The sequence below is a fragment of the Saccostrea echinata genome, unplaced genomic scaffold (genome assembly GCF_033153115.1).
Source record: "Saccostrea echinata isolate AGI-Se365-2 ecotype Australia unplaced genomic scaffold, CSIRO_AGI_Sech_v1 ptg000014l, whole genome shotgun sequence".
In the NCBI taxonomy this organism is placed as follows: Eukaryota; Metazoa; Mollusca; class Bivalvia; order Ostreida; family Ostreidae; genus Saccostrea; species Saccostrea echinata.
Genome location: NW_026889763.1, coordinates 20,510,991 through 20,536,583, shown reverse-complemented (window position 1 = coordinate 20,536,583; position 25,593 = coordinate 20,510,991). Strand labels below are relative to the sequence as shown.

General features: G+C 36.1%; 1 protein-coding gene across 6 annotated transcripts in view; it reads right to left on the bottom strand.

Moving 5' to 3' along the window:
* Positions 1-2,165: 2,165 nt before the first annotated feature.
* The window catches only part of LOC133186911 (catenin delta-2-like), a 35,570-nt gene continuing 12,142 nt past the window's right edge, over positions 2,166-25,593 (bottom strand). For 2 of the 6 annotated variants that reach the window (XM_061322300.1, XM_061322297.1), the window contains 22 exons: positions 22,339-22,368; positions 20,959-21,160; positions 20,616-20,869; positions 18,579-19,384; positions 17,894-18,022; positions 17,437-17,565; positions 16,871-17,050; positions 13,839-13,974; positions 12,079-12,205; positions 11,767-11,883; positions 11,166-11,308; positions 9,301-9,560; positions 8,075-8,156; positions 7,729-7,888; positions 6,870-7,020; positions 6,186-6,318; positions 5,995-6,088; positions 5,764-5,861; positions 4,763-4,947; positions 4,608-4,636; positions 3,798-3,905; positions 2,166-3,645 (listed from right to left, as the gene is read on the bottom strand). In XM_061322300.1, the coding sequence (XP_061178284.1) occupies positions 3,490-3,645; positions 3,798-3,905; positions 4,608-4,636; positions 4,763-4,947; positions 5,764-5,861; positions 5,995-6,088; positions 6,186-6,318; positions 6,870-7,020; positions 7,729-7,888; positions 8,075-8,156; positions 9,301-9,560; positions 11,166-11,308; positions 11,767-11,883; positions 12,079-12,205; positions 13,839-13,974; positions 16,871-17,050; positions 17,437-17,565; positions 17,894-18,022; positions 18,579-19,384; positions 20,616-20,869; positions 20,959-21,160; positions 22,339-22,368 (3,709 nt within the window). In that variant the 3' untranslated portion in view covers positions 2,166-3,489. The remainder of the gene's footprint in view (positions 3,646-3,797; positions 3,906-4,607; positions 4,637-4,762; positions 4,948-5,763; positions 5,862-5,994; positions 6,089-6,185; positions 6,319-6,869; positions 7,021-7,728; positions 7,889-8,074; positions 8,157-9,300; positions 9,561-11,165; positions 11,309-11,766; positions 11,884-12,078; positions 12,206-13,838; positions 13,975-16,870; positions 17,051-17,436; positions 17,566-17,893; positions 18,023-18,578; positions 19,385-20,615; positions 20,870-20,958; positions 21,161-22,338; positions 22,369-25,593) is intronic. The other 4 variants (XM_061322296.1, XM_061322295.1, XM_061322294.1 and 1 more) reach the window with 4 other exon arrangements.

Here is a 25,593-nt window from a genome sequence, read left to right as displayed (position 1 = left end):
CTTTCACTCGTCTGATTAAAACATGCCCCCCTTCTCCTTTGAAGGGGGGGGGGGGGCTGGTTTTAATCAGACTGCTAACACCGGTACCGTTCTTTATTTCTGAGTTACTCCCCTTAGCATTTAATTATTTTTCATAATTTGGTTTAAAAAACTGGCTGATTGTTTCTATTATGTAATTTATAAACTGACTTTAAAAAAATGTCATAGATTTGTTTTTGTTTTTTGTTCGTATTTACTAAAATGGTGATTCCTTCACACGACCCAGGAACTGTTCTCTGTTGATTCTACCCGTTGAAGGAAGCACACGTGCTTTTGTTTACCTGTGTAACATACGCTTTATTGGTTTGAACTCTACACGGGAGATCACTCACAATCAGTTTTATAAGTGAAAAAAACTCATAAATTAAACCTTTTTTCTAAGGATAACCGTGACTTGCAAATGTAAAGTGGGACTTTGCTCCATGTTTTGGTTAACCAAAAAGTGTACATTTTTACGCAAACTTCAAGGATAAACTTTCAGAACTATGAAGCGAAGAACTAACACCGCAGTCTGATTAAAACATGCCCCCCTTCTCCTTTGAAGGGGGGCTGGTTTTAATCAGACTGCTAACACCGGTACCGTTCTTTATTTCTGAGTTACTCCCCTTAGCATTTAATTATTTTTCATAATTTGGTTTAAAAAACTGGCTGATTGTTTCTATTATGTAATTTATAAACTGACTTTAAAAAAATGTCATAGATTTGTTTTTTTGTTCGTATTTACTAAAATGGTGATTCCTTCACACGACCCAGGAACTGTTCTCTGTTGATTCTACCCGTTGAAGGAAGCACACGTGCTTTTGTTTACCTGTGTAACATACGCTTTATCGGTTTGAACTCTACACGGGAGATCACTCACAATCAGTTTTATAAGTGAAAAAACTCATAAATTAAACCTTTTTTCTCAGGATAACCGTGACTTGCCAATGTACAGTGGGTCTTTGCTCCATGTTTTGGTTAACCAAAAAGTGTACATTTTTACGCAAACTTCAAGGATAAACTTTCAAAACTATGAAGCGAAGACCTACTCATGGGGCCTATTGAAAAATTGTGTTATAGTATGAGAAAATGATACTTTTTTGCCATCTTTGCTGTGTGTATGCTATTTCACAGGCAAATAATTTCAATCTTATTGAGATTGTTGCAAATTACTGTAAGATGGGTGAACATGACGAGCGAAAAGTCTATAGTGTGACAAACATGACGGTGAAAAAATTAAATTTCAATTATACCAATTTGCAAAAATCTCACAAAGATTGAAATTATTTGCTCATAAAATATAGTACACACACTAAAGAGGGCAAAAAGAGTCATTTTCTCATACTATATCACTTTCTTCGATATGAGTGGGTCTTCGCTCCATTTTTTCATTTTAAAGTTAATCCTCGAAGTTTGCATAAAAATATATATTTTTTGGTTTCCAAAAATATGGAGCAAAGACCCACTATACCTTAAAAATATACTTTTATGACATAACATTTGCATCTTTTCGAGAAATACTTGAAGTCCATTAAGTCAAGGGTCATATCACAAACATGATTTAAATACCACTGTCCAACAGGACTTGTGTAGTCTAGTGGTAAGCGTGTTAGTCAAAAAAAAAAAAAAAGAAAAAAAAGAAAAGAAATGATACTCAGGATTTTTATTGCTAAGGTTCGAACCCCACGAATACCACATTACTGTTTCAATAAAAGAATTAATTTTGCAGAGAAAATTTTCCTCAGAAACGTTTTGTTTATCATAATTTCATAAATTTCAATAATGAGAACTTTACTCTAAATACTAAATTCACAAATTGAACATGATTTTTATATGTAAGAAGCTATAGGCTTTCTGCACGCTATGTTCGCCCATCTCCTTTTAGATGAAATGTCACAGAAAATATTGTTATATTTCACCATGTTTGTCGCACTATAGGCAGTTTGCTCGCCTTGTTCGCATATCTTCTTTGTGCTTTTGATCAAAATTTGCTTTCACACAGCTTCCTCCATGGTTAAAAATTCAGATATGGAGAACCCTGAACCCCCTCAGCTTCTTTGTTTATTGTACCAGAGACAAATATCGATTATTTAGTATGTCTATTTCTAAAAGATCTACAAATTGAGAAAAGAACAATTAACACAACCTGGTCTTGTAAAAAAATTTATTTTATATATTAAAAAAAATGATGAGTGGTGATAGAATGATTCCGATTTGATTTATAGATATGATGCATTAACAACCTTATTCTAGAAAAATAAATTTCTAAAAGTACATTTCCATGGTAACACTGACTAACGAATCGCTGCAGTATGGTACAATGATTAACTGTGCTTTTATGCACTAAAGTACATGGCAAACAATCACTTGTCAAATATTGGATGATAAAATGGGCTGAAAATAGAAGTCCCACAACTCTATATAATTATGTAGGACTATACCATGTACACCAACACTTTACTTTAATCATGTTAATGCCCAAAGTCTGTGATCAATATGTAGGGTGGATAAGATTCATGTAATGGCCATGTAGTTGAATTTGCTCATGCTTTGCACAACTACTTTTATATTGCTGTATTCCTAGGCTTCAAATAGGCCACTAAGTGGAATGCCTTTCACACCTTTTATTTAGTGAAGAAGAAATGAAGCTAGGCAATTAAGTGCATAGAGTGCGATGGAAATATCTTGTGAAATGCTAATATTGTAAATCATGTTAAAAGTGTAAATGATATCTGTATCTACAATAACCTCATGACCATGTACAAAAATCTGGAATAGCTGACCCAAAAAATAACATTAATCAGCTAAAAATACAATACATTATAAACATGGGTATATATGATAAAACTCTTTGGAAAAAATTCACTAGCCAGTCTATGAATTATGTATATTTGAGAAATGCTTATTTTAAAAGGGAATGTTGTTCTATAATAAATAATATGTCTGATACATCTGAAGCAACAGTAATATCGGGTGGCCTACATATCACCAATGGCTGACTACTACTGGAATAATGTCCTAGCAGCTTATCGCTTACATATAGTACTGCTATACATTCACAGGCACAACAAAAGAGTCGTTCATCAAAAGACATAATCAACAGTATCTCACTTCTTGGTGCACAACTCGAGTCCATGGTAACGAGTTTGTGGACATGAGACATGTGAGCATTGATAAATGCTTATTCATTAAGGAGGGTCACAAATCTTCTCTTCAGATCATTCTTCTGTTAAGAGGGTTTTGTTTTACTGCTGCAATTCATTCAAGTTTTTCCTTCACAATAAGAAATCTCTAATCACAACCTTCAGGAGGTAAATTCCAAAATCTTACACAACCCTTGACAATCACAACTTGTGTACATCCACTCCTCATTGATCACAACCTCTGAGTATATCCATTCCTCAGTAATCTATTGCAGAAGAGTCCAATATGTTGTTTTACATTTTCCTTAGCACTTATTGTCACAAAACACTATACCCAGGAGTCAGCACCCCCTGCTGGACTTCCTGGTTCACCTAGATTCACCTGATAACCAGGGCCTAAGTCGTCTCTGCGTTTGTTTTTATTGACTTGAGCATATAAAGGTTCTCCTCCATGTGACACAGATTGTGGCTGAGCTTGCTGTTGCTAAAACAGAAATATCAATGCACTGAGTACCATATAGGCTACATTAAGCTCACAAATGATTGATAAAAAATAGTTTTTAATCTGATCTTCTAATATTTACATTTTTGAGATATATATTGTTGACTGAGAGGACTTCATTAACATTGACTTACTGGTTGTAATCCCGGGAAGAGGGGGACGCCACCTACAGGGGTTTTCCTTTCCCTCCTGTCCTCATCTAAAGGGGCATAACCAATGTCTCTCATCGGAATCTCCTCACCCTAAAAAACAAAAATACTGCCACATCAGATCACAGTGAATGAGGAATTAGTATTAGAAACATGTATATTTTATACTTGTACTATCCTTTTTTTCTCCGCTCTTAAAAAAAATAAATTGACATTTCATTTGCATTACACTGACATGAGCAAACTTTATTTTGGTTTCCAACTAATGTATTTACACATCTTAATCCATTCTCATCAATTATAGGTGAGGTTAAATTAATTACTCCAAGTTAAAGATTGCCTATTAGGACTATTCCTGGACCAGTAAAAAAATCTACTCTACCCCAGGACTCCAGAAAATTTCATGGAGTACCAACCCTAGATTTTCTTTCTTTCAAAAGGGACCATGCACAGAATTTATTTTTTCATACAGGAACCCGGGATAGAAGTAATTTTTATATTAGGAAATCTAAGGTAATCAATGTTTTCCAGAATCTGGACTATGTTATAATCAGGAAAATAATTTACGTTTATTATCCCAAACAGGCAGGGCTAGAAGAGATTTCCAACAGTACATACAGTACCATGGAGAGATGTAAATTATCAACTTAATCAACCCACTATAGAATCAATTTATTCATAAGCATCCCCATGAATAGAAGACTATTTTTTTTTGCCATCCAGGGATCTTTTTTTTTGTTTTACTGGAAACAGTCCTTTGGGGTTGTGATTATTTGATGACTCTGGAAAACTCACCCTTCTTCTGTCATCATAGGAGTAAGGTTCTACAAAATAAAAACATACAATCATCACATTCAGAATCATCAGTTTCATAGAGTTTCAGAACTGAAGAACAGATATAAATAAAAAAACGTTACTAAAAAAATATAACTTTGATTTTCAGTACATACCTTCTACGTTCATGGCAGGGTTGCTGTGACCTTGAACCATGCCATGGTAACCCCCATTGGCAGGTATATATGGTTTGTTCATTGGTCGCCCTGGTGACAAAGTGTTATCATCATAACCATGGCTCTCCATACCACGACTCATCGTACTGTAAGGGGTGGTGCTGGGGGCTCCTGTGTTTGGTGGTCTGGAGAGGAAGAATTCATGGTGATAAATCTTGTTAAAATATACTGTACACAGACTCTCTATAGACTAACTGTCACCTCATACTTAGTAATAGTTCAAACGAGAAAAGGTCAGGAACAGAAGTCATTAACAATATCAAGTGGCTTGTGTTAATCTAACAATTAAAGATGCTTAAAATTACGAATACTTACAAAATACAAAAATGCAGGTATTTCACAGTACTGTATGTACCAGAAGAGGTTTATCAACATAAGGAGCTAAGTGTAGGTTAAATTCTACACCACCTTCTATAGCAAAATTTTTGTGAGTGGCATTACATGGACACAGTCTGCCACTAAAGATACTTTAATTTCACATAGACTTGTGTCATTTCGTGGAGAAAGCCTGCCACGGTAAATGTAGACACATAACTGGGGGAGGGGTTGAGGTGCCTTTTATCATTTCATATTACTCTGCAAACTGACTACATAACTGCTGGCCAACACTTGGGCTTTTGTCTCTTTTTTTGGTATTAGCTCTCTGTAAACTGAAACATACCTACTGGGGGATTGGAAGGGAGGGGGTGGGGGATGGGGTATTATCAGATTAACTCTGTATGTACAGACTAAATACCTGTTGGCTGACACTCGGGCCTTTGCCCTCTTTTTCTGTATTAACTTTCTGTAAACCGACTACATACCTACTGGGGGATTGGAAAGGGGGAGGGGGGGGGGTATTATCAGATTAACTCTGTATGTACAGACTACATACCTACTGGGGGACTGGAAGGGGGGGGGGGGGTATTATCAGATTAACTCTGTATGTACAGACTATGTACCTGCTGGCTGAGGCTGGGGCCTTCACCTCCTGTTCTGTCAGACCATTCTGTATCAACTCCCCATGAAGTGACTTAAACTCCCATAGTTTATCCAGAAGCTGTCAATGAAAGAAACTACAGTAAAATCTGAAGTCACAAGTGAGACTGTTCACAAACAGAAATCTTCTACCACTGACACGTCTGTTTTAGTTGTATATTTCTTTTTTTTTAGCAGAAGTCTCCCAAACTTACCCTCTGTACTTGGTCTTTGGTTTTCTTCTGAAACTTTCCTGGAGCAAATTTCACAAACTTTAATCTAGGAATGCCCTTTTCTCTCACAAACATTCTGAAGAAAAGAAATTACCAAATATAAGCCAAATTAAAAAAAAATCATGTATGCAATGAGTTTCATTCTATAAACACATCTAAAATCCATCACTTACTGTGCGAAGTCTACACTGTTCTTCAGTAGTTCTATAAGGAGAGCCACAGCAGCACATATTGTCTTATCAGGGACATTCTCCTTTTGTTTCTCCAGTGGTAGGGTGTTAATTATGGGCTTCAAGGCATATTTACCTAGAAAAACAATAATATTTTATCCTAAAATAGTAATTTATCATAATTAATGTAACTAATTTTCATGATTTCAGGGATAAATCTTTTTTTATTTTCTCAAACAATTTTGTGATCAAATTATTAGCTACATTTCATTTTTGCTAATAATGCCTCAATCAGATGGTGACTCAAAATTTCCTGTATACTGTTCCTCTTACATAACGTTAATATGTTGAATATACACAATTCCTTAAATTGAACAGTTACCTATCAGCTCCTTGTATGTTATATGTTGAATATACACACTTCCTTAAATTGAACAGTTTACCTATCAGCTCCTTGTATGTTATATGTAGAATATACACACTTCCTTAAATTGAACAGTTTACCTATCAGCTCCTTGTACATTATATGTTGAATATACACAATTCCTTAAATTGAACAGTTTACCTATCAGCTCCTTGTATGTTATATGTTGAATATACACAATTCCTTAAATTGAACAGTTTACCTATCAGCTCCTTGTATGTTATATGTTGAATATACACACTTCCTTAAATTGAACAGTTTACCTATCAGCTCTTTATTCCTCTCATCAATGGCTAAGTTGCGTAGTGCGAGGGCTGAGTGACACACAAGGTCATCTCGATCTTGACCCAGTAAATCAACCAATGAGGGCAGCCCTTTCTCTATCCTCACTAGAGCTCTGGCATCATCTGCAAACTGAAAAACAAAACAAGCTTTTGTGAATTTTGTAAGATCACCATATTACAGGAACATGTATTATCCACAACAACATAAATACATAAATATAGAGTGTATTAATTGATCATTAAATCTGATATTAACTGGAAAGAACATTTTAAGCTTTCGATGATCATTTTTATTTGGATTGCATAGTGTCATAAACTGCTTACACACAAATTGTTTTGTAATCTACACTTGATTTATGAGACCATGCAATGGAAAAAAGGATCATTTAATCATCATATACAATCAAAACAGTTATAAATTCATTTTACAAGTTGATATTAACTAGAAACAGCATATTTTTAGACACTCTGGTCACAGTATATCAATTTTTTTAATTCTAGTTTGGGTTACACCCCTCCCCCTCCTTGTCCTATCTTCCAGTAAAAGGCTGTTAAGTTTTGTAACCCCCCACATCACACACCATTTTTCCCCTTCACTGTCCTACCTTCAAGTAGAAAGTTGTTAGGTTCTGTATGCCCCCCACAGCTTAGTGCCCCCCCCCCCTCCTTTTCCCCCTCACTTTCCTACCTTCCAGTAACAGGCTGTTAGGTTCTGTATGCCCCCCACAGCTTAGTGCCCCCCCCCCCCCATTTTCGCCCTCACTTTCCTACCTTCCAGTAACAGGCTGTTAGGTTTTGTTTTGCCCCCCCCCCCAGCTTAGTCCCCCCACTTTCCTACCTTCCAGTAACAGGCTGTTAGGTTTTGTACTGCCCCCACTGCTGCCTCTACTGTTACTGGGTTAGAACTCTCCTTCAGTATATCTAGATACAGCGTGACTGTCTCCTGCTTCCAGAGAGCCTTGAATTCCTGCGCCCCCGGTGGCAGATGTATCTCAGCACTGTAACAATACATCAAAGTTTCTGAGTAGAATTCAAAATTTTACATGATTTTTTGTCAAAATTACATTCCTTTGCATCTTGAAAATAATTTTAAGTGTACGTCTTCAACAATAGTCAATATCTGTAAAATTGTTCAAAACAAACAGATCTAGTCTTGGAATAGCCATTGTTACAGGATGACTTACTTTTGATTCATGTCGGGTTTTCCTTTTTTGGCTGCTGTTCCCTTCTTCTTATTTCCTCCCCCTCCAAAGCACCCTGTTGTTTCTGTGAAAAAAACAAATAACACATTTATAAATGAAAAAAAAAGCACAATCATATAGATAAATGTATAATGAAGAATATTTTAATGTCTCAAACTACCTGGGATATCTGGCAGTTTTCCCTTGCTTAAATTTCTAATTTCCCAAAAATTCACAGCTTAAATTTCTAAAACTAATCCTGCTGTTTTAATAATAATTTTCTTTTTTAATCACTGTATATCTTATTTTGTAAAAGACTCCTTGTATCCTCATAATGAAGAAGCTTTAAATGTGTTCAAAGTTTTCAGGTTCAAAATGTCAAATGTTCTACAAAAAGATCACCTTGAAAAATGCTGAGAACTTAGATTAAAGTATTTGCTTAAATATGTGCCTCAGATATTTCCTTAAATGATGCACATTCATAGGAACTTCCTTGCAAAACAGGGTTCGACACTAATATTTTTAGGCATTAGTCCAACCGAACTAGCACTTCTTTAATTTTACGAGTCCGTCAAAAGAAAAGGAAAATGAATGTTTTGAAACAATTAATTTAAAAATAAATATTACAATGTACGTTTTATACTTAATTTTACATGAAGTGTTTTATTCCACAGATTTGTTGAAATCTCGTGATCAGGAAGTATGATCGTATTCCTGATCTTGTTCTTTTTTAATCGATACAACCAAAACCTTAGACATCTTTCTTTTGTGTCAATCTAGAAAGCTAAACATACATGCGGGATTTTCCCGTAAAAGTTGTCGAACATCTGTAACTAATTTATTTTGTTTTCCAGAAATTTTTAATGGTACAATCGGACCAATTAGCCACATATTTTATTATTCCAAATGAAAATGTACTAGTCTGAGACTAACGGACTAATTTTAATGTCGAACCCTGCAAAATGTAAAGCACTTCATCGTTTTCTTTTTTTCCATACAAAAATATGGCATTACTTGAATTTGAAAGAACAGTCCTGGTTTTAAAATGTTAGATTCCTCTTTCCAATTTAAAAACCACAAGGCAGACTTGAAAACATCATTATAATTACTGACATAACAGAAGTACATGTAAGTCCTCCAACACCCCTCTGACACCACTCTCCAACCTCCACAGAGTTATCTACCCTTGTCTGGCTGCTGGCGACGTTTTAACGTCTAGAGTTACCTACCCTTGTCTGGCTGCTGGCGACGTTTTAACGTCTCTGTTCGTTTTTTATAAAAGTCCTGTTCTGTCACTTCTTGAATTCGGAATGAGAGATTCCGTAAAGCACACATACAGTTCTCCACAATTTTATTTTCACGATCCCTTTTGTCTCTAGAGATTTTGAGAGTATAAATTAAACTGTTCACTAATCGACTGCTCTCTCTTAGTTTATTTCTCGTGTCATAACCCCTCATTTCATCGTCTTTATACGCTGAACTCAGATTTCTGAAAAACAAACACAAAACTTACAAAAAAAAATCAAAGGCCTGAGAGGCACATCACATTTTATGTACAAACATTAAGTATTTCATTATTTTATTTTCCGTTTTCCAGGATTTTTGACAATTTTCTTTTGTTTGGAATCAATGTTTCGTATCCCCATGCTTTACCAACGTTTAAAAATTACACAAAATACATTTTAAAAAACTACACAAAATACATAAATTTAGCTCTAAATAAAATTTTAGTTTCTCAGCGAGTCAGGAAAAAACATTTCTACACTTAATATTAAGGGTGCAACGATAAACCATTTGACCATATATCGCGGTATATTTTCCCACGGTTCAATTCATGATACGCTAAACTGATATCACGATTCGGTTCAATCGGTCCAGAATTATCCGAATCGTCCGTTTTGTTTCCTCGTTTACAATTTCAAAATGGCTTCCGCGCAAAAAATGAGGTCGAGTAACGACAATTAAACTCATCTCCAGCATCTTACAGACCTCAGACTTAACACGGTGAAGGACTTTATCTAATTCCTAATGTGATTAAAAGTAATAGATGTTAAGACAAATGAAAAACCCTTTAGATCTAAAAATATTCTATCATAATGGTAATACACGGTATCTCACCACACATGCATTTCCAACTTGTGGACTAGAACGTGATAACACGAGAAATATGACGACTGGTTTTCTATGTAAATAAAAGGAATAAAAGAATGAATGTCTTCCTTTGTCATTCCAATTTAAAAGGAAGATTATGAGGAAAGGCCTTCTTCTATAAATAAGTCATATGTGAACTTCGAATCCAGGCTACCGTAGTTCCTTCCATGTAAATGTTCTTCATTGGTTCAGAATATTGTTACAACTCAAAGATCTGCCTATCAATCCAAATAACGTTAACAAATTGATATTTTAATTATCAAAAATATGAACATTTGATATAATCCTGTCGAGTTTTAAAAAAATATAATGACAAACTTGAAAGACTTCTTTACCTTGTCATGTATCGTGATACGTATCGTATCGTGTACTGAATACCGTGATACGTATCGTATCGTGAGGTTGGTGTATCGTTGCACTCTTACTTAATATAGTAGGTATTTTTATTTTTTAACTAAGCTGGCTGTAGCATGAGTTACCTCTCTTTTTCCCGTAAGCATGTGGCATAGTTGCCAGTCTTTAGAATATTATTTTTTGTAATGGACTTCTTTTAATTCAGTTACCATAAAATATATTCAAAGTTTCTAATCATTTGTTACCTTCAGATTATGCACACTGGTAAATGATGATTTGCCAAAAAATGATTTTTTTTTTATATCATTAAACACTTGTTACTGATCAAAGAGAAAATTAAGTTATTTCCATTTCAAATGATGCAAAGGTATCCCATGCGACAGTTCCTCTTCATTGTGTTAAACCCTAATTACTAAAGCCATGTGCCTCAAACAAAGGTGAAGAAAAAATAAATCCTGGAAATATTTCCAAGTACATTGTAACTATAGACATGACATACAAACCACAGGACTTATAATTCCTCATGATACCGATTATTACTGACTCAGAGATAAATCTAAATCATTCACAACATTTCTCTTCCTCTAACCTGATGATTCCTGTTGCATTTTTGTACACTGTAGTCCATGGTTCATACTCCATCATCTTACGTTGTTCCCAGCCGGAGTATGGTACAATGACATGACTGACTATGTCTGGTAACCCCTCCGCGATTATCTTCGGCTTCAGCTCCTGAAACAAGACAAATGTTCACATTAATATATGGAGAGTTACAAATGAGCTCTGAACATACTTATTTCTACCACCACTTGCTAATTATATCTATAACACACACATATTTCTTGATAAACAGTCGGGATTTTATAAGCAAAATCAGTTTCTAAATTTTCCACTTAATTAAGGTTGGGCACCAAGATCTTTCTATGTCAAAAGAAACAAAAAATTCTTAAACACCTCGACAAACTTCTCAATTTTTTAACTACAATATAAGTGAAAACAGTTTTGACTAAACCTGGAAAACTTTCCTGAATACTTTGATTCATTATAAGCCTAAATAAGGTTTGTTACCCCTAAAATGTGAAACAAGATATCCTAGGGATATTCTTGTTAATAATTCTGTCATTGATACAAACAAAAGACAGAGAGTATTAATGTGTGAATATTCATCCATATCACAAAACAAAATTTACCTCACAAGACGAAAGATTCCACAAAATGCCTGTCACCAATTCCTTGATTTCTTCTTCCCGAGTTTTACGTATAAGACGAATTAACTCCGTAATTCCACCTGCATTGGCGATTGCTTTCTGTAACAAAAACAAAATCCACAATGACAAACAGCCCACAGATTTCCTCAGACTTGTACCCCCTAAGTTCAAAAGTGGAAACAGTTTAATTGCAGACATATCTCACTAAAATTGGAACTGTGAAAAGCTGAACATTAATAAACCAATACTGCCACCTTCTCCATTAAAATAAAACAAAAATAATAATCCCCGTACCTTATTATCCGTTCCTGCAGGTCCTCGGCCGTAGGACAGATTTTTGAGGGCCCCGCAGGCATTCTTCTGGACCTCAGGGTAATCACTGTGTAACAGCTCCACAAGTGGGGGGATCCCATCAAGACCCCTGTTGAAGACAAAATAGCCACATTGAAATAGTACAAACAAAACGACAAAATGATTTAAAACTAAGAGATACAAAGCAAAATATTCTGCACTTTAGGCCAAAAAAAATTAATCAATAGTTTCTCAGGCACCACCGCATCAGGTCAAACACTGTGTCAATAAAATTGATCAATGCGGCAGTGTCTGACATGCCAGGATGTACAGGTTATAATACCTCACTGATGCTTAACTCGAACACTGAACATATTTTAATACTGCAATTAATATATTTTGTGTCCTTTTACAAAATAAAAGTATTTCTCATGTTCATAAATTAACATGCTCAAATGGTAACTTAAAACATACATCTTGGAGCTTGAAAGGCAATGAGAAAGTTACCAATTATAGACTTTGTAAGAATACCTTGGGACCAATCTAACGCAGCTAGACAGACAATGAAAATCTTACCAGTCATATACTCTGAACTGGAGCTAGACAAATAATGGGAACTTACCAATCATACACTTTGTAAGAGTACCTTGGAACCGGTCTAACAGAGCTAGACAAATAATGGGAACTTACCAATCATACACTTTGTAAGAGTACCTTGGGACCGGTCTAACTACATTGATGTTCTGTGGAATGTAATATTCCATAACAGTACTTCCTGTCTCCCATAACTCTCCCCTAAATCTCAGCTATATTTATCTAAGATGTCTTATTGTACAAAGTCAAGGTGACCTACATTTGCCCAAGGACTGAAGTGAAATCAAGCATCAAATATCTCTTCGTGTAATCAACTTTAGTGGATATAGAATCTTATTCTGGGTGAATTGTGTACGGTATTCATAACAACTGACTTAAGATATCAATGATCACCACATAAATTCACTGAGATATTTATCTCTCACAAAATAAGATCTAGTTCTTGATATTCTTCATTCTAATTTTAAAATCTTTGTTCTCATTCCATCGAACAAACACCAAACTGTGTCATCTGGTCTCCTTAATGAACACAGTCTAAGCCGTTCAAGTAATGCTTATTAAAGCCACTTTGTGTAAATTTATACATGCTGTACAGCACACTTTTTACATTATGAAATGTAAATCTTAAATATTGTCCTGTCTATTTTACCTCAAATAATGATTTATCAAAATTGTTTTGCTTCAATTATGCCTGGCCATATGTTTATTCAAATTTGGGTCTTGATACATTCTACCCTTACCAAATGTGATGATATGGTGCGTTAATCTATACTCGTACTTCTGTCATATTTTTATTTTCTAAAGATAGATCGAAATTCATATTCTTACCTGGTATATATATGTCTGTCAATCAGTAGATGGTTTTGACTTTGATATCCTGGTCTGTATAACCTTACCTGGATTTGACCTGGACATCCTGGTCTGTATAACCTTACCTAGTTTTGACCTTGATATCCTAGTCTGTATAACCTTATCTGGATTTGACCTTAATATCCTGGTCTGTATAACCTTACTTGGTTTTGACCTTGATATCCTGGTCTGTATAACCTTACCTGGTTTTGACCTTGACATCTTGGTCAGTATAACCGCACCTGGTTTTGACCTTGACATCTTGGTCAGTATAACCGCACCTGGTTTTGACCTTGCTATCCTGGTCAGTATATCCCTACCTGGTTTTGACCTTGATATCCTGGTCTGTGTAACACAAATGCTGTAAGTAGGCAGCAGCATTGGCCTTGACCTGATTGTTAGGATGACTCAGGTAATCAATTACTTCCTGTAGGTCAGGAGGTCGCCAGCTATTTCCTGTCAAAAGATTAGTGGAAATAAATTGATAAAATTGCTAAAAATTCATAGCTCTTTTTCAAACACTTAAATTGCAAAAAAATCATTAAAAATTCTCTAAAAAAAAAAACTCCATCCTGACATTATTGACCAATCATGCAGTCTTCTAAATTGTAAGATTTCATATCAAATATACTTCAGACCTGACATTCTTAAATAAAACGACACCTGATTCCATCAATAATTCACATCAACAATCTTTTTCATCCATTTGTTTCCCAGAAAAATGGAGACTGTCTTTAGACCCTAGATCAATGAGAATTAACTATCTCACACTGTATGGATTGATCGTGTTGATGGGGATTTTTGCACACCAATAATGGCTATTTATAATTTGTCAGTCTGCCCAGGTTAAGGCTGCAGTGAGACACAGCTATAAAAAAGTCTGAAGGAGTAAAAAGGAGATGTGTAAGAATCAATAATGGTTTATTTGTCTGGGGGCATGGCCGGGTCAAAGAAGGATTACCATTAAGACGGCTAATTAAAGAACATTCAGAGAATGCTCACTGTAGTAACTGAACTGTTGAAGAAGAATGCAATGTGATGTTAAAATTCTCAACCTTAAAATTGGAACAACTTCACTAGCACTGCATGAAGCCATTTTCTCTTTTCCATTTTAAATTAAATGTAAATCATAATTGTAAATGTCTGAAGCATGGCACGAGTCCTCAGAATCTAAGTAAACTAATCTAGCAGAAGTACCACTTTACAGAAGGCTTAAAGTCTCTTCTTTGATAATTAAACATTCAAATATAACATAAAATTTTCAATTGAATTACAATTTCCCAATTTAAAACAAATTATTCTTATTTTTTCCCAATAACTTGAAATATGACTGAAAATAATCAAAATAAACCAAATAAGCCTCAAAATATTTCTTCCTTCTTCATTACTTAAAACTTTAAATCAGACACTGTTTTACAGAAGTTTCAAAACATTAACACAAATACAAAATGTGCATTCTACATGTTCTATTCTTGTAAAGATTTCTGCTTCAAAAAGATTTTTTATTGTTGAAAACATAGAACTTGATAGTGATGAAACAAAAGAGTATGAATGAATGCATTTATAATAATCTGAATTTTTGTTTTGTTGACAGTGGAGCAGAATCTTTAAAGTTGTCCCTACAGAGCCATTACTGGGTCAGGAAATCAATTAACTACCTTACCCAGGTGTATCAGGTTTAAATCCCCAGTACAAAAGCTCTGTATATAAAGCCACCAGAGACCTTGTACAAGGCAGACCTACCCTTATCTCCCCCGATCTTAAACACCCTGTAACTACTGACACCCTCCTAACTTTATATTTCTGTGTCTCTTTACTTCACTCTGTTGTAATCCTGAATGTGTTCTCGGTTTAATAAAGTTGTAAAACCAACACTTCACTGACAAGGTGTCACTCTGAAAACATTAACCTTGCCATAAATGTCAATCAAATTAAAAAACCTACCTCGTATATCCGTTAGCTGAAAATCCATCAATTAAAATTCATAGAATTCCTCAGTGACATAAATCCAAGTAAAAAAGCATCTAGCTAATTAGTTAATTATCCCCACACTGTGTGTTCACTTCTAGCCCTGATAGATGTGGAGGGTGTATAGAATTCTAACACTAAACAGAGACTTCTGTGTAATTACAATCACTGCACCGGTCCTTATCAGGCCAAAATTCTTGACAAAGAGCCCACAATGGCTATATATAAAGCACCGCTGGTTACCATTCAAGTCATTATTTACAAGTCCAGATAAAGTCCCCCCGAGCCAGGACACGTATCAATCCCAGCCTTATGTCCGCTACCCATGCCAATGTACTGCTACAGTATTAAAAATTTGCCATTAGAGAGGGAAAAAACTTGATAATGTACGCTTATCCGTCAAATATCTTCCATCTACCTCAACTTATAAAAGGCAAATAGAAACAATGTCTCAATAATTCCCACACATTATAAAATAGCAGCCAGTACCTGGTCTACTTTAGTAATGCTTTATCATATCCATGTTTCTGATCTATTCTATACATGAATGTCAGGCACCTGAAGTGATTTTCCTCAAAACTAAAAAGATGAATCTAATTTTTTACTCCCCCACTTGCCTTTCCACATTCACTGTGACCCAACAAGAATATAAATCAATGTTCCATTCATTCAATGTGTTCAAGGTTTTTAAGTTCTGTTTTTTTTTTAACCAAGACAGAATAATACACGTAAACTGTGAGACATTTAGCATGTCTGGAGGAAACAAAATCTCTCCTACCCATACATGTGATAAGTCAAAGACCACAAAACTGTACAGGAGCCACAAAAAAACTGGAATTTGGGTGAAAAAACTGTACACTGCCTATCAAAAAACGGTACAAAAAATGGTATAAAATATTGCTTAAATTCTACTGAAATTCCATCGTAATCATTGTAATAAACATCGTATATTTTATACCTACGAAGATCTGGGTCAGATTCACGTATATTAAGTCATGTATATCAAATTTAGAAGTTGGCTTAATTTTTTTCAATCAAGTACATTAACAGTAATTAAGTACCCCTTAAAAAATAAAGCTACTTAAAGGGGCATTTGATACGAATTTATAGCAAGATAATTATCCCAATTGGCAGTTCACACCTTCGCACGCGATGGTTTGTGTACACTACACAATTATCATCAGGTCAAGTGTCAACACAGGTGATGTTTTCCAGTGTCTCGCGAGCGAGAATGAGAGGAAAATGGCGGCATTTAGCGAGAAATTCAAAATACTGTACAAATTTTCATATTCCGTGAATTTTGGTGTCCCGCCGGTACACGATGAATGGGCTCGAAAAACTGTACATTTTGCGTACAGCCTGTACATATCACATGTATGCCTACCCTCTCCTTGTATTGATGGTGTACGCCTGCCGTCAGAGAAATGCTCCCTGGATGGTGCGTTTACGAGGGCGGCCTCTAATCGCGGGATGTTGTCCTCATACATCCCCCTCTGTGGGGTACCGCGGCCATCGTTACTATAGCGATCATCATACTGTGTTGGTGGCTGATCATTATATCCACCTAAACAGAAAATTTAACATATACCTGTAACATATGTCAATTAAGTGTAACATGCCCTATTTATAGAAACATATCTGATTCATTCTTTCATGTAAGATCTCCTTCAAACCTCCATTACTGTAAACAATACATTTAGCATGAAATCTAACATTAATTAAGCATGAAAACTAACTTTAAGCATGAAAGCTCTAATTTTTCACACTCTAAGGATTATGTTTCCCTGAAAATGAGCTCCCAGATACATCCAATGGCCTTCAAATCATTCCCCAAGACCAGCCATAAGACCAGGTGTCAAATCTAGACACTAGACCTTTCAACACAGTCAAAAAAACACTGACAAGTGATGTTCCCTATGTCTAAATACCAATGAATTATGGGATACTCACTCATGTTAGAATGATCAAAGTCAGGACGTGATTCCAGATTCTGAGGTGTCATCGGTGCATATTCACCATGACGACCATCATAAGGTTCAAAGTCATCCTGGGGTATATATCTCAGGTCAGGGTTAGAATCTAAAAATAGACATCCATGGAAAATCCTCTAACCAACAGCCTATCCAAGATAGTTTTTCCTCCAGTTGAATTCAATACAAGAAACAGAGAAAATGGACAGAGAGACAAGAGAAAAGGAGATTTGATGTAGAAAGGAAGAAGAAAGGACAGAAAAAATATTTCAAGTCCCTTTACCTGTTTACTCGTCATTGAGATATGAAGTATACATGAAGATGACAATGACTTTATACTGAATCTCCACAACAACAAACGTTAAGATGAACAAGACCATGTACTTAATGAGAACAGCTATTATATTTTATCAGTGCATTCTGTATATGATACTCACTCATGTTAGATTGATCAAAGTCAGGACGGGATTCCAAATTAGGGGCTGTCATTGGGGCATATTCACCATGACGACCACTGTAGGGATCAAAGTCATCCTGGGGTACGAATCTCAGGTCAGGGTTAGAATCTAAAAATAGACATCCATAACAGTTCCTTTGACCGAAATCCTAACCAAGAAAGTTCTCAAATATAGAGACAGAGAGAAAGCAGAAATGAGGGAGGGGTGAGAGAACACAGAAATAAGAGGGTTTGTGAACAAACAGTGTGTACAAACTCCATCATACAGCAGGTCAAACTGACTCTAGTCATCTTGTATAAACATACAGAAACCTTGTAACAAAGTCTGACACACACTGGTACACAGAGCAAGGCAAGAAAGAGAAACTGAACACAAAAAAAGAAAAGAAAGTTATGGGGAGCAAAGTGGTGTTGACTGCAATACATGTCAGAGGCAATAGAAAATACGGGGACGTACAAAAATAAATAAGAGAGTTAAATGTTGTATTATGTCAGATGCGGAAATGTTTAGTTTACAATTCTACACAGAAAAACATAGCCAAGTAAGTTTCTGTAAATAAAAATAATAATCCTTACAAAATTCAAGAGTTCACTCTCCAAAAATACATACAAATGTTTAATACTTTTGTACAACATATTCTGCAAGGAAAAAAAACCCGACTTACCATACTGGTCATGTACTGAGGTTGGTGTGCGACTTCTCTGCTGTTGTTGTTGGAACGGATCGTCAGCAAATGGATCGCTATGAACCTGAGGGAGTCCTTCATGTTTCCTGTACGGCTGATCATCATAATCACCAAATGTTTGCTGTTCATCCCCGTAACGGTCATCAGGAGCCCGGCGATCAAAGCTCTGATTCTGGGGGTCACCAGGGTAACTATCGTCTGGAGGATAGTTGCCATGGGGATCGTTAAGAGACATGTTTTGAAACCTATCATCTGGTGGTCCCTCCCCTCCATAACCCTGATTCCTAGGGACAGGTGATTCTCGATAATCCTCTGGATATCTGTCGTCTGTATAGGAGGGGTCCTGGAAACGACTGTCCTCTGGGGGGTAGTCATGGTAATTGTCCTGGGAAGGACCAGTTCTAGGATACATGTTATTTCTGTCTGGAGAGTCCCTATAGAAAGAGTCACTAAAACGGGAGTCATTGTGAGGGTCTCCATAGCGATCGTTACCAGGGTGATCACCATAGCGATCGTTACCAGGGTGATCACCATAGGGATCGTTTCCAGGGTGATCACCATAGCGATCATCAGCTGGGTGACCTGTGTACCTGGGATCCTGATTAATTTGTTGATTACTGCTGTATGGGGGAGATTCATCATAGCTTCCTCTGCTCCTTGGAGGGGCGTCTCCATAGCGATCGTCAGTTGGGTGACCTGTGTACCTAGGGTCTTGGTTCATGTGTTGGTTGCTGCTATAAGGAGGAGATTCATCATAACTCCCTCTACTTCGTGGAGGAGCATCCCTAACAATGGCAAAAACAAACAATTCTTGTACATCTGTTAGAATTTATCTGTATTACATATCAAAATAGAAAATAGGAAATAGCATTTGAATTATTTGTTGTGTTTATTTGTTGAATTACCTGATCAAAATTTGAATTTTGATTAAACTTTATTTTGGATTCTTTTCCTCTGATTTACTGTCTCAAATTTAAATATCCAGTAAGAAAAAAAAATTAAATGATAAATAAAACAAAATATTTCATAACACAAGGCTGCTTACAATCAAAGTGTTGTTTAAACTTGACAAATGACCCAAACCCCAAGTAAAGCTTTGGCCGTGACATTTAATTTTCTTAAAATATGAGGATGCTATCCTTCCCAACTCAAAATTCAGGGATACTTTGAAAATTGTGGACAGATGGACATACAGGCATACCCCCGGTAATGAAATTAAATGTTATACCTTACTACGATATTAACAACTAAAAAAAATTAAAATATGTAAAAGACAAATAAAGCTATGAAGTTAAGATATTTAACAAAACTGCACTGATGTAAGAAAACAATGGGATACACTGCATACCACCATTGATAGAAATGTACTCTATGGAAGTTGTAGAACTTGTTTAAAATATTATCTCAATTATGGATTTCTACAGTAAATTTTAATGCAATCTTCAATATTACTTCAGTTGTAAAATTTACACCGAATTTTAATGCATATCCTCAGTTTGTTACTGTATAATGCTGTATTTTGTCAAAATTCCTGATTTATATCTTTAACTCCTGTAAGATTTTTCTACAATGTCTGTCTTGCAGCAGTATGCAGTGCATTATAATGAAATCTCTCTGAATCCCAGCATGTGTCATAAAAGCTGGATGATGAAGTCAAATATGTGCCCACACCTCCATGCATTAGAGTAGCACAAACTGGCCTACATACCGAGGTATTACAGCATACCTGGGTATCCCACAATGCATTGTTTTGGGATCGCTTTAAAAACTAATGTCATTTGTACTACACAACAAATCAAGGTAATCTATTTAAATCATCACCATGATCACATTAAGATAATAAGCTTACAAACATTTCTCTGATTTCCAAAAAGATAGCTATGCAAAAAATACTCATTTGTTTTCTTTAAAAACACTGATAAAGAGACAACATTTAATTTTCTTTTAAAGTTTTTACATAAACCAGGGAAGGAGAATTGCATTATGGGATAGTGTAAATACAAGCATACTAACTACCTAGGATCATAAATACTGTATGGATCAGCTTGGTGTAAACTATCATTAGACGCCACACTGTAGCGGCCCCCGCTACCGTACGGCGGGTCCTGATAGCCGTTAAACCTTGTAGGGGTAGTGGGGCCTCGAGGGGACCCCTGGGGATCCTCATTGTACTGCTGCCGGGAGAGGGAGGAGTAAGAGGCATAGTTATCATGGGGGAGCTCCTGTCTGTGGAGGGACCCTAACGAGCCCTGGACCCCTGACTTGTTATCCTGAAAAAAAAAAAATACAAAATGTAAATCCAATGTCAGAGATACATAAGAGCATCCTGATGGTATCAACTCCAATTCTTAATTCTTACCATTCTGGAGGGGTTTCTGTGACTACCCCCGCTCTGGAGGGACACTCTGGATCCATGAGGGGATCTGTCATCATGGAAATACTGACCACCATTTGGGAGGTGGGGAGAATACCTTTGTCCATAAGGATCACTGCTGTACATGCCAGGGTCATGCCCCCCATAACTCTCGTGTGCATAATTATCAAAATCCATCGTATCAGTTCTGAAAAGTTAAAAGGACAACATAAACACCTTAATGAAATCATCACCTGAATTAAATCATTACCTTAATTAGCATTTTATTTTATGTAAAGCACTTTTTAGAAGGTCAACAAACTTTAAATGAAAGAAGAAAAATTCGATAACATATAACATCGATAACTATAATATTTTTGTCATAAAATGCAATCAATTAATCAATGTTAATACAATAATGCCACAGTAATATCTGACATAGCAATAAAGATATTATTCATATTAAACATGGTAAACTGCTTCAAATTTCAATGCAATTCAAGATATTCAATGTACTCAATACAATCATTTGTTTCGTAATTCACCACTGAAGAGAGTAATTTTAGAACATTATTTCTTAAAACAAAATAATAAACAACCGAAGGACAGGTTAATGTACACTTGTTTATGAACCGAGCATTTCCCTTTCCCAAATCGTTTTAGAATGATAACCCCTGGTTTACATCAAAGCTTTGATCAATCTTATTCAGTAGTAAGATCTATAATGGTAGTGTTTCTGTGTGTCCCCCGACCAGTGTGGACCAGTCAGCTAATTACAGGTGTGTCCTGGTCCCAGGTGAGATAATTACACACCTGGGAATGAGACCAGAACCAGTTCAGATTGTTATCGGTTTAATCCAAGTGACTGCAGTGATGAATACTGATAAAGCCGTGGAGATTGTGTATTTAACTTGTCGTTCATGTACCTACAGGCTAACTATTGTCACCAGCCTCAATACCACTCTGTCACTGTTTACACAACATTTTACAATAATATTTTTGATGTTCCAATTCTAAACATTTATTTTGAACGTAACATTGAACAGAGAGATCTATCCTGATTGTATATTACCCCAATTATTTAGAGTTTCCTGTTGTTTACTTCACAGAATACTGTATATGTACATAAATTGGTGTATTCAAAATTTAGCGCAATCACTAGTAGGTATTGAGTGGTTGGTGTAATCATGAATTAGCGCTACAAATGTCTGCGCCATGTATTGTATTTATTAATGAATTATTAACCCTATTCATTAATTAGCGCATTGTTGTCTGTGCCAAAGGCGCTAAAATATGAAGCCCGCTTTTTCAAGTACACAATCAGTTTGTATATGTCCCAAGCTTGTTTAATATGGGCCCTTAATTAATTATATAATATATACGTACCCAAAAGTACCTCTGTCTTCTAATTCTCTCCTGTAATAATAAACACAAATGTTAGTGTCACATCCCGTAAACTATAAACATAAAAGACACATCAAATAAATCCAGCTCCTCACAGACTCATAGTTCCTGTTGATTATATTAAATAAGAGTGATAAAAATTCCTTAGTGTGATTGTACTCCCAGTGTTAAAATTCCTACACAATGTTGTGACATGTTTAAACACTGTATGCACATATCAACTTTATAGCCATGAAAACCTGGCGTCAGAACTTACAAATCCTCAGTTCACTGTCTCACAAATTCCCAGGACAAACAAAAAACAGCCATGATTATAATCCTTGTATCACTGTCTCTCTCTAAATTCACTGAAAACTGAATTCCCCATAAGCCTGCATCACACTGGACACGATGTGATGGTATATAACCCTGAGTCCCACAATATCTGAGTCCCAGGTTACATATTTGGCCCACTCTGGATTGTTGTACAATGTCTTCTCAGAGCTACGAAACACACCAAACCTTAATTCCCTGTTTGGCAGATTTTAAAAACTTTTTTTATTCTCCGAATGTAGGGCATGGTCATGTTTTAGGTTGAGTGACCATTAAATACCTGCTTGCAGTAATCCCAATACACTCGACTAGCAGGCTGACGTGAACCAAAGGTGTCTAGTTATCAGGTCGTAAAGGTGTGAATAGAGCAGAGAGAAAATGTCTGCTCCTTTATTGTTCACTCAAGCATTCACAAAAATGCACCTTCAATGCTACTTTCCACCTTAGCAGACATTTCCACCTGATTGGTCACAAAAAATGTTGAACTTCACATGTAAACAATCCATGTCTATAGAGGCCTAGACAATGGTGCATTCTTGTGTTGCTAATACTTCACACAGTATGAAGGCTGTTTCCCTGTTGGGCCAATAGTACAGTGTATATCTCGTAGTGGGTGCCTGAATTCCCCCTAGATCAGCTGACTTACAGTACAGACTAAGGTCTGGAGAGAGAGAGAGGCTTGTCTGAGAGCTGCATTCCTAACATTCCTAACATGTCCTACAGTCTATTATGTTAATATTTTTATCTCTTTATATTAACCTCACAAGTTAAACTTCAATGACTAAATATCTAATCCCGACAAATTTCCAAGGAAAGGTGGGGGGTATTGGGTGACAGTAAACACATTTCTAACAGTTGTTCTATAGGTGTGATATACAGTTGAGTAATTAACTTTGTAAAAAAAAAAAAAAAAAAAAGAAGAAAATAAAAACCTTACTGGTTAAATTTGGACTACATGTAGTGCATTTATTAAGCACTCATTAAACTCGAAAAAAAAAATTATTGGTCTTGGGCCAGAATGCATGTTTTTTTAATTCCTGGGTCACTTACTTCAACAGTTTAATAGATTCCTTGCATTATACATGCTTGCAGGGTCTATTTAATAAGTGACAACAAAGGAATGTGCTTCTATCAACATTGAAACACAGCTCTTTTACATTCCAAACTACCCATATGTTTACGTGAAGTGGATAAAAAGAAATATAACCTCTACCTGACAAGAATTTATCATGCCAGAAGAAATTTCGAGTTTTTTTCCCCTATTCAAGCAGGACTTGTGAAAAGAAAATTCTTCCAAAGTGGAAGAACAAATTAATAATGGGAGAAACATTCAGGCATTCATTTTTCACAAGCATCTTAAAAACTGGGTCTCCCAGATCTGCTCTTTTTTATTTGTACAGCCTTTACCAGCAATGTATTGGATGACATGATACTAAACCCAGAGATAACACTGTATAGACTCAGACATAAAACTTCCAGTCTAACACTTCAAAGGTTAAGACCCCACTACAAGACAGTATTAGGGTACATTATACCTGTTAGGACCCCCTCTATAAGACAGTACATAGTAATTTATACCTCTAAGGGAAGTTTATACCTGTCCCATTCACAAGTCCATTCACATCTCTGTGACAATTACACCTAATATATACTGATCCACCAAGTCCACAAAGAATAAAACAAACTTCTCTATCCAGGGGATAGCATACTCTAATCATGTTAATAAAACAAACCTAATATAGTGTGCAGCATCAAACAAGGAGCTAGCAGAACTGCAATGTAGGGCAGACCTAATATAGTGTACAGCATCAAACCAGGAGCTAGCAGCAATAATAGGGCCGACCTGATATAGTGTACAGCATCAAACCAAGAGCTAGCAGGCTGCAATTGGGCAGACCTGATATAGTGTACAGCATCAAACCAGGAGCTAGCAGGCTACAATAGGGCAGACCTGATATAGTGTACAGCATCAAACCAGGAGCTAGCAGGCTGCAATTGGGCAGACCTGATATAATGTACAGCATCAAACCAGGAGCTAGCAGGCTGCAGTAGGGCAGCCCTGATAAAGTGTACAGCATCAAACCAGGAGCAAGCAGGCTACAATAGGGCAGACCTGATATAGTGTACAGCATCAAACCAGGAGCTAGCAGGCTACAATATGGCAGACCTGATATAGTGTACAGCATCAAGCCAGGAGCTAGTAGGCTGCAGACCTGATATAGTGTACAGCATCAAGGCAGGAGCTAGAAGGCTGCAGTAGGGCAGACCTGATATAGTGTACAGCATCAAACCAGGAGCTAGTAGGCTGCAGTAGGGCAGCCCTGATACAGTGCACAGGCTTGTTTTGACATCACACAGGCAGAACACTCTGTCCTCATCTTGAAACATTTGAATAATGCACTCCTGTTTAACTCTAGAAATTCAATCTAATTCACAGAATGTTGTCTTTGTGTGAGCTTAATGAGGCATACAACCATGTTAACTAATTAGAAATCTGAACTAATTAGAAATCTTCTGGTATAAAATCCATCAGAGACACAGAGAAAGCTAGAGGAGTTTATTCTCTGTAATCCTTGTCATTAGCAGATCCTCATTTTCCTTGTGTAATTGGGAGGGAGGACTGGAAGAACATCTGGTTGTCTTTGGGAGACATGAACAAGAAACATCTTTGTAACAAGTGCTTTCTAATAAAATAAAGTCTCCAATGCTCACTACAATCTTAAAAGGGAAGACTCTCTCTATACAAAAATATGATCTGATCACTCACACACAATGATGACAAGCACTGAAGAGAACTGAAATAATGAGGATGATAATAATGATGATGATAATAATGATGATGATAATGAAGATGATGATAATGAAGATGATGTAAATGATAATGTTAAATAAAAGTAAGCTGCACAAAAAAAGATTTCTTTTAAT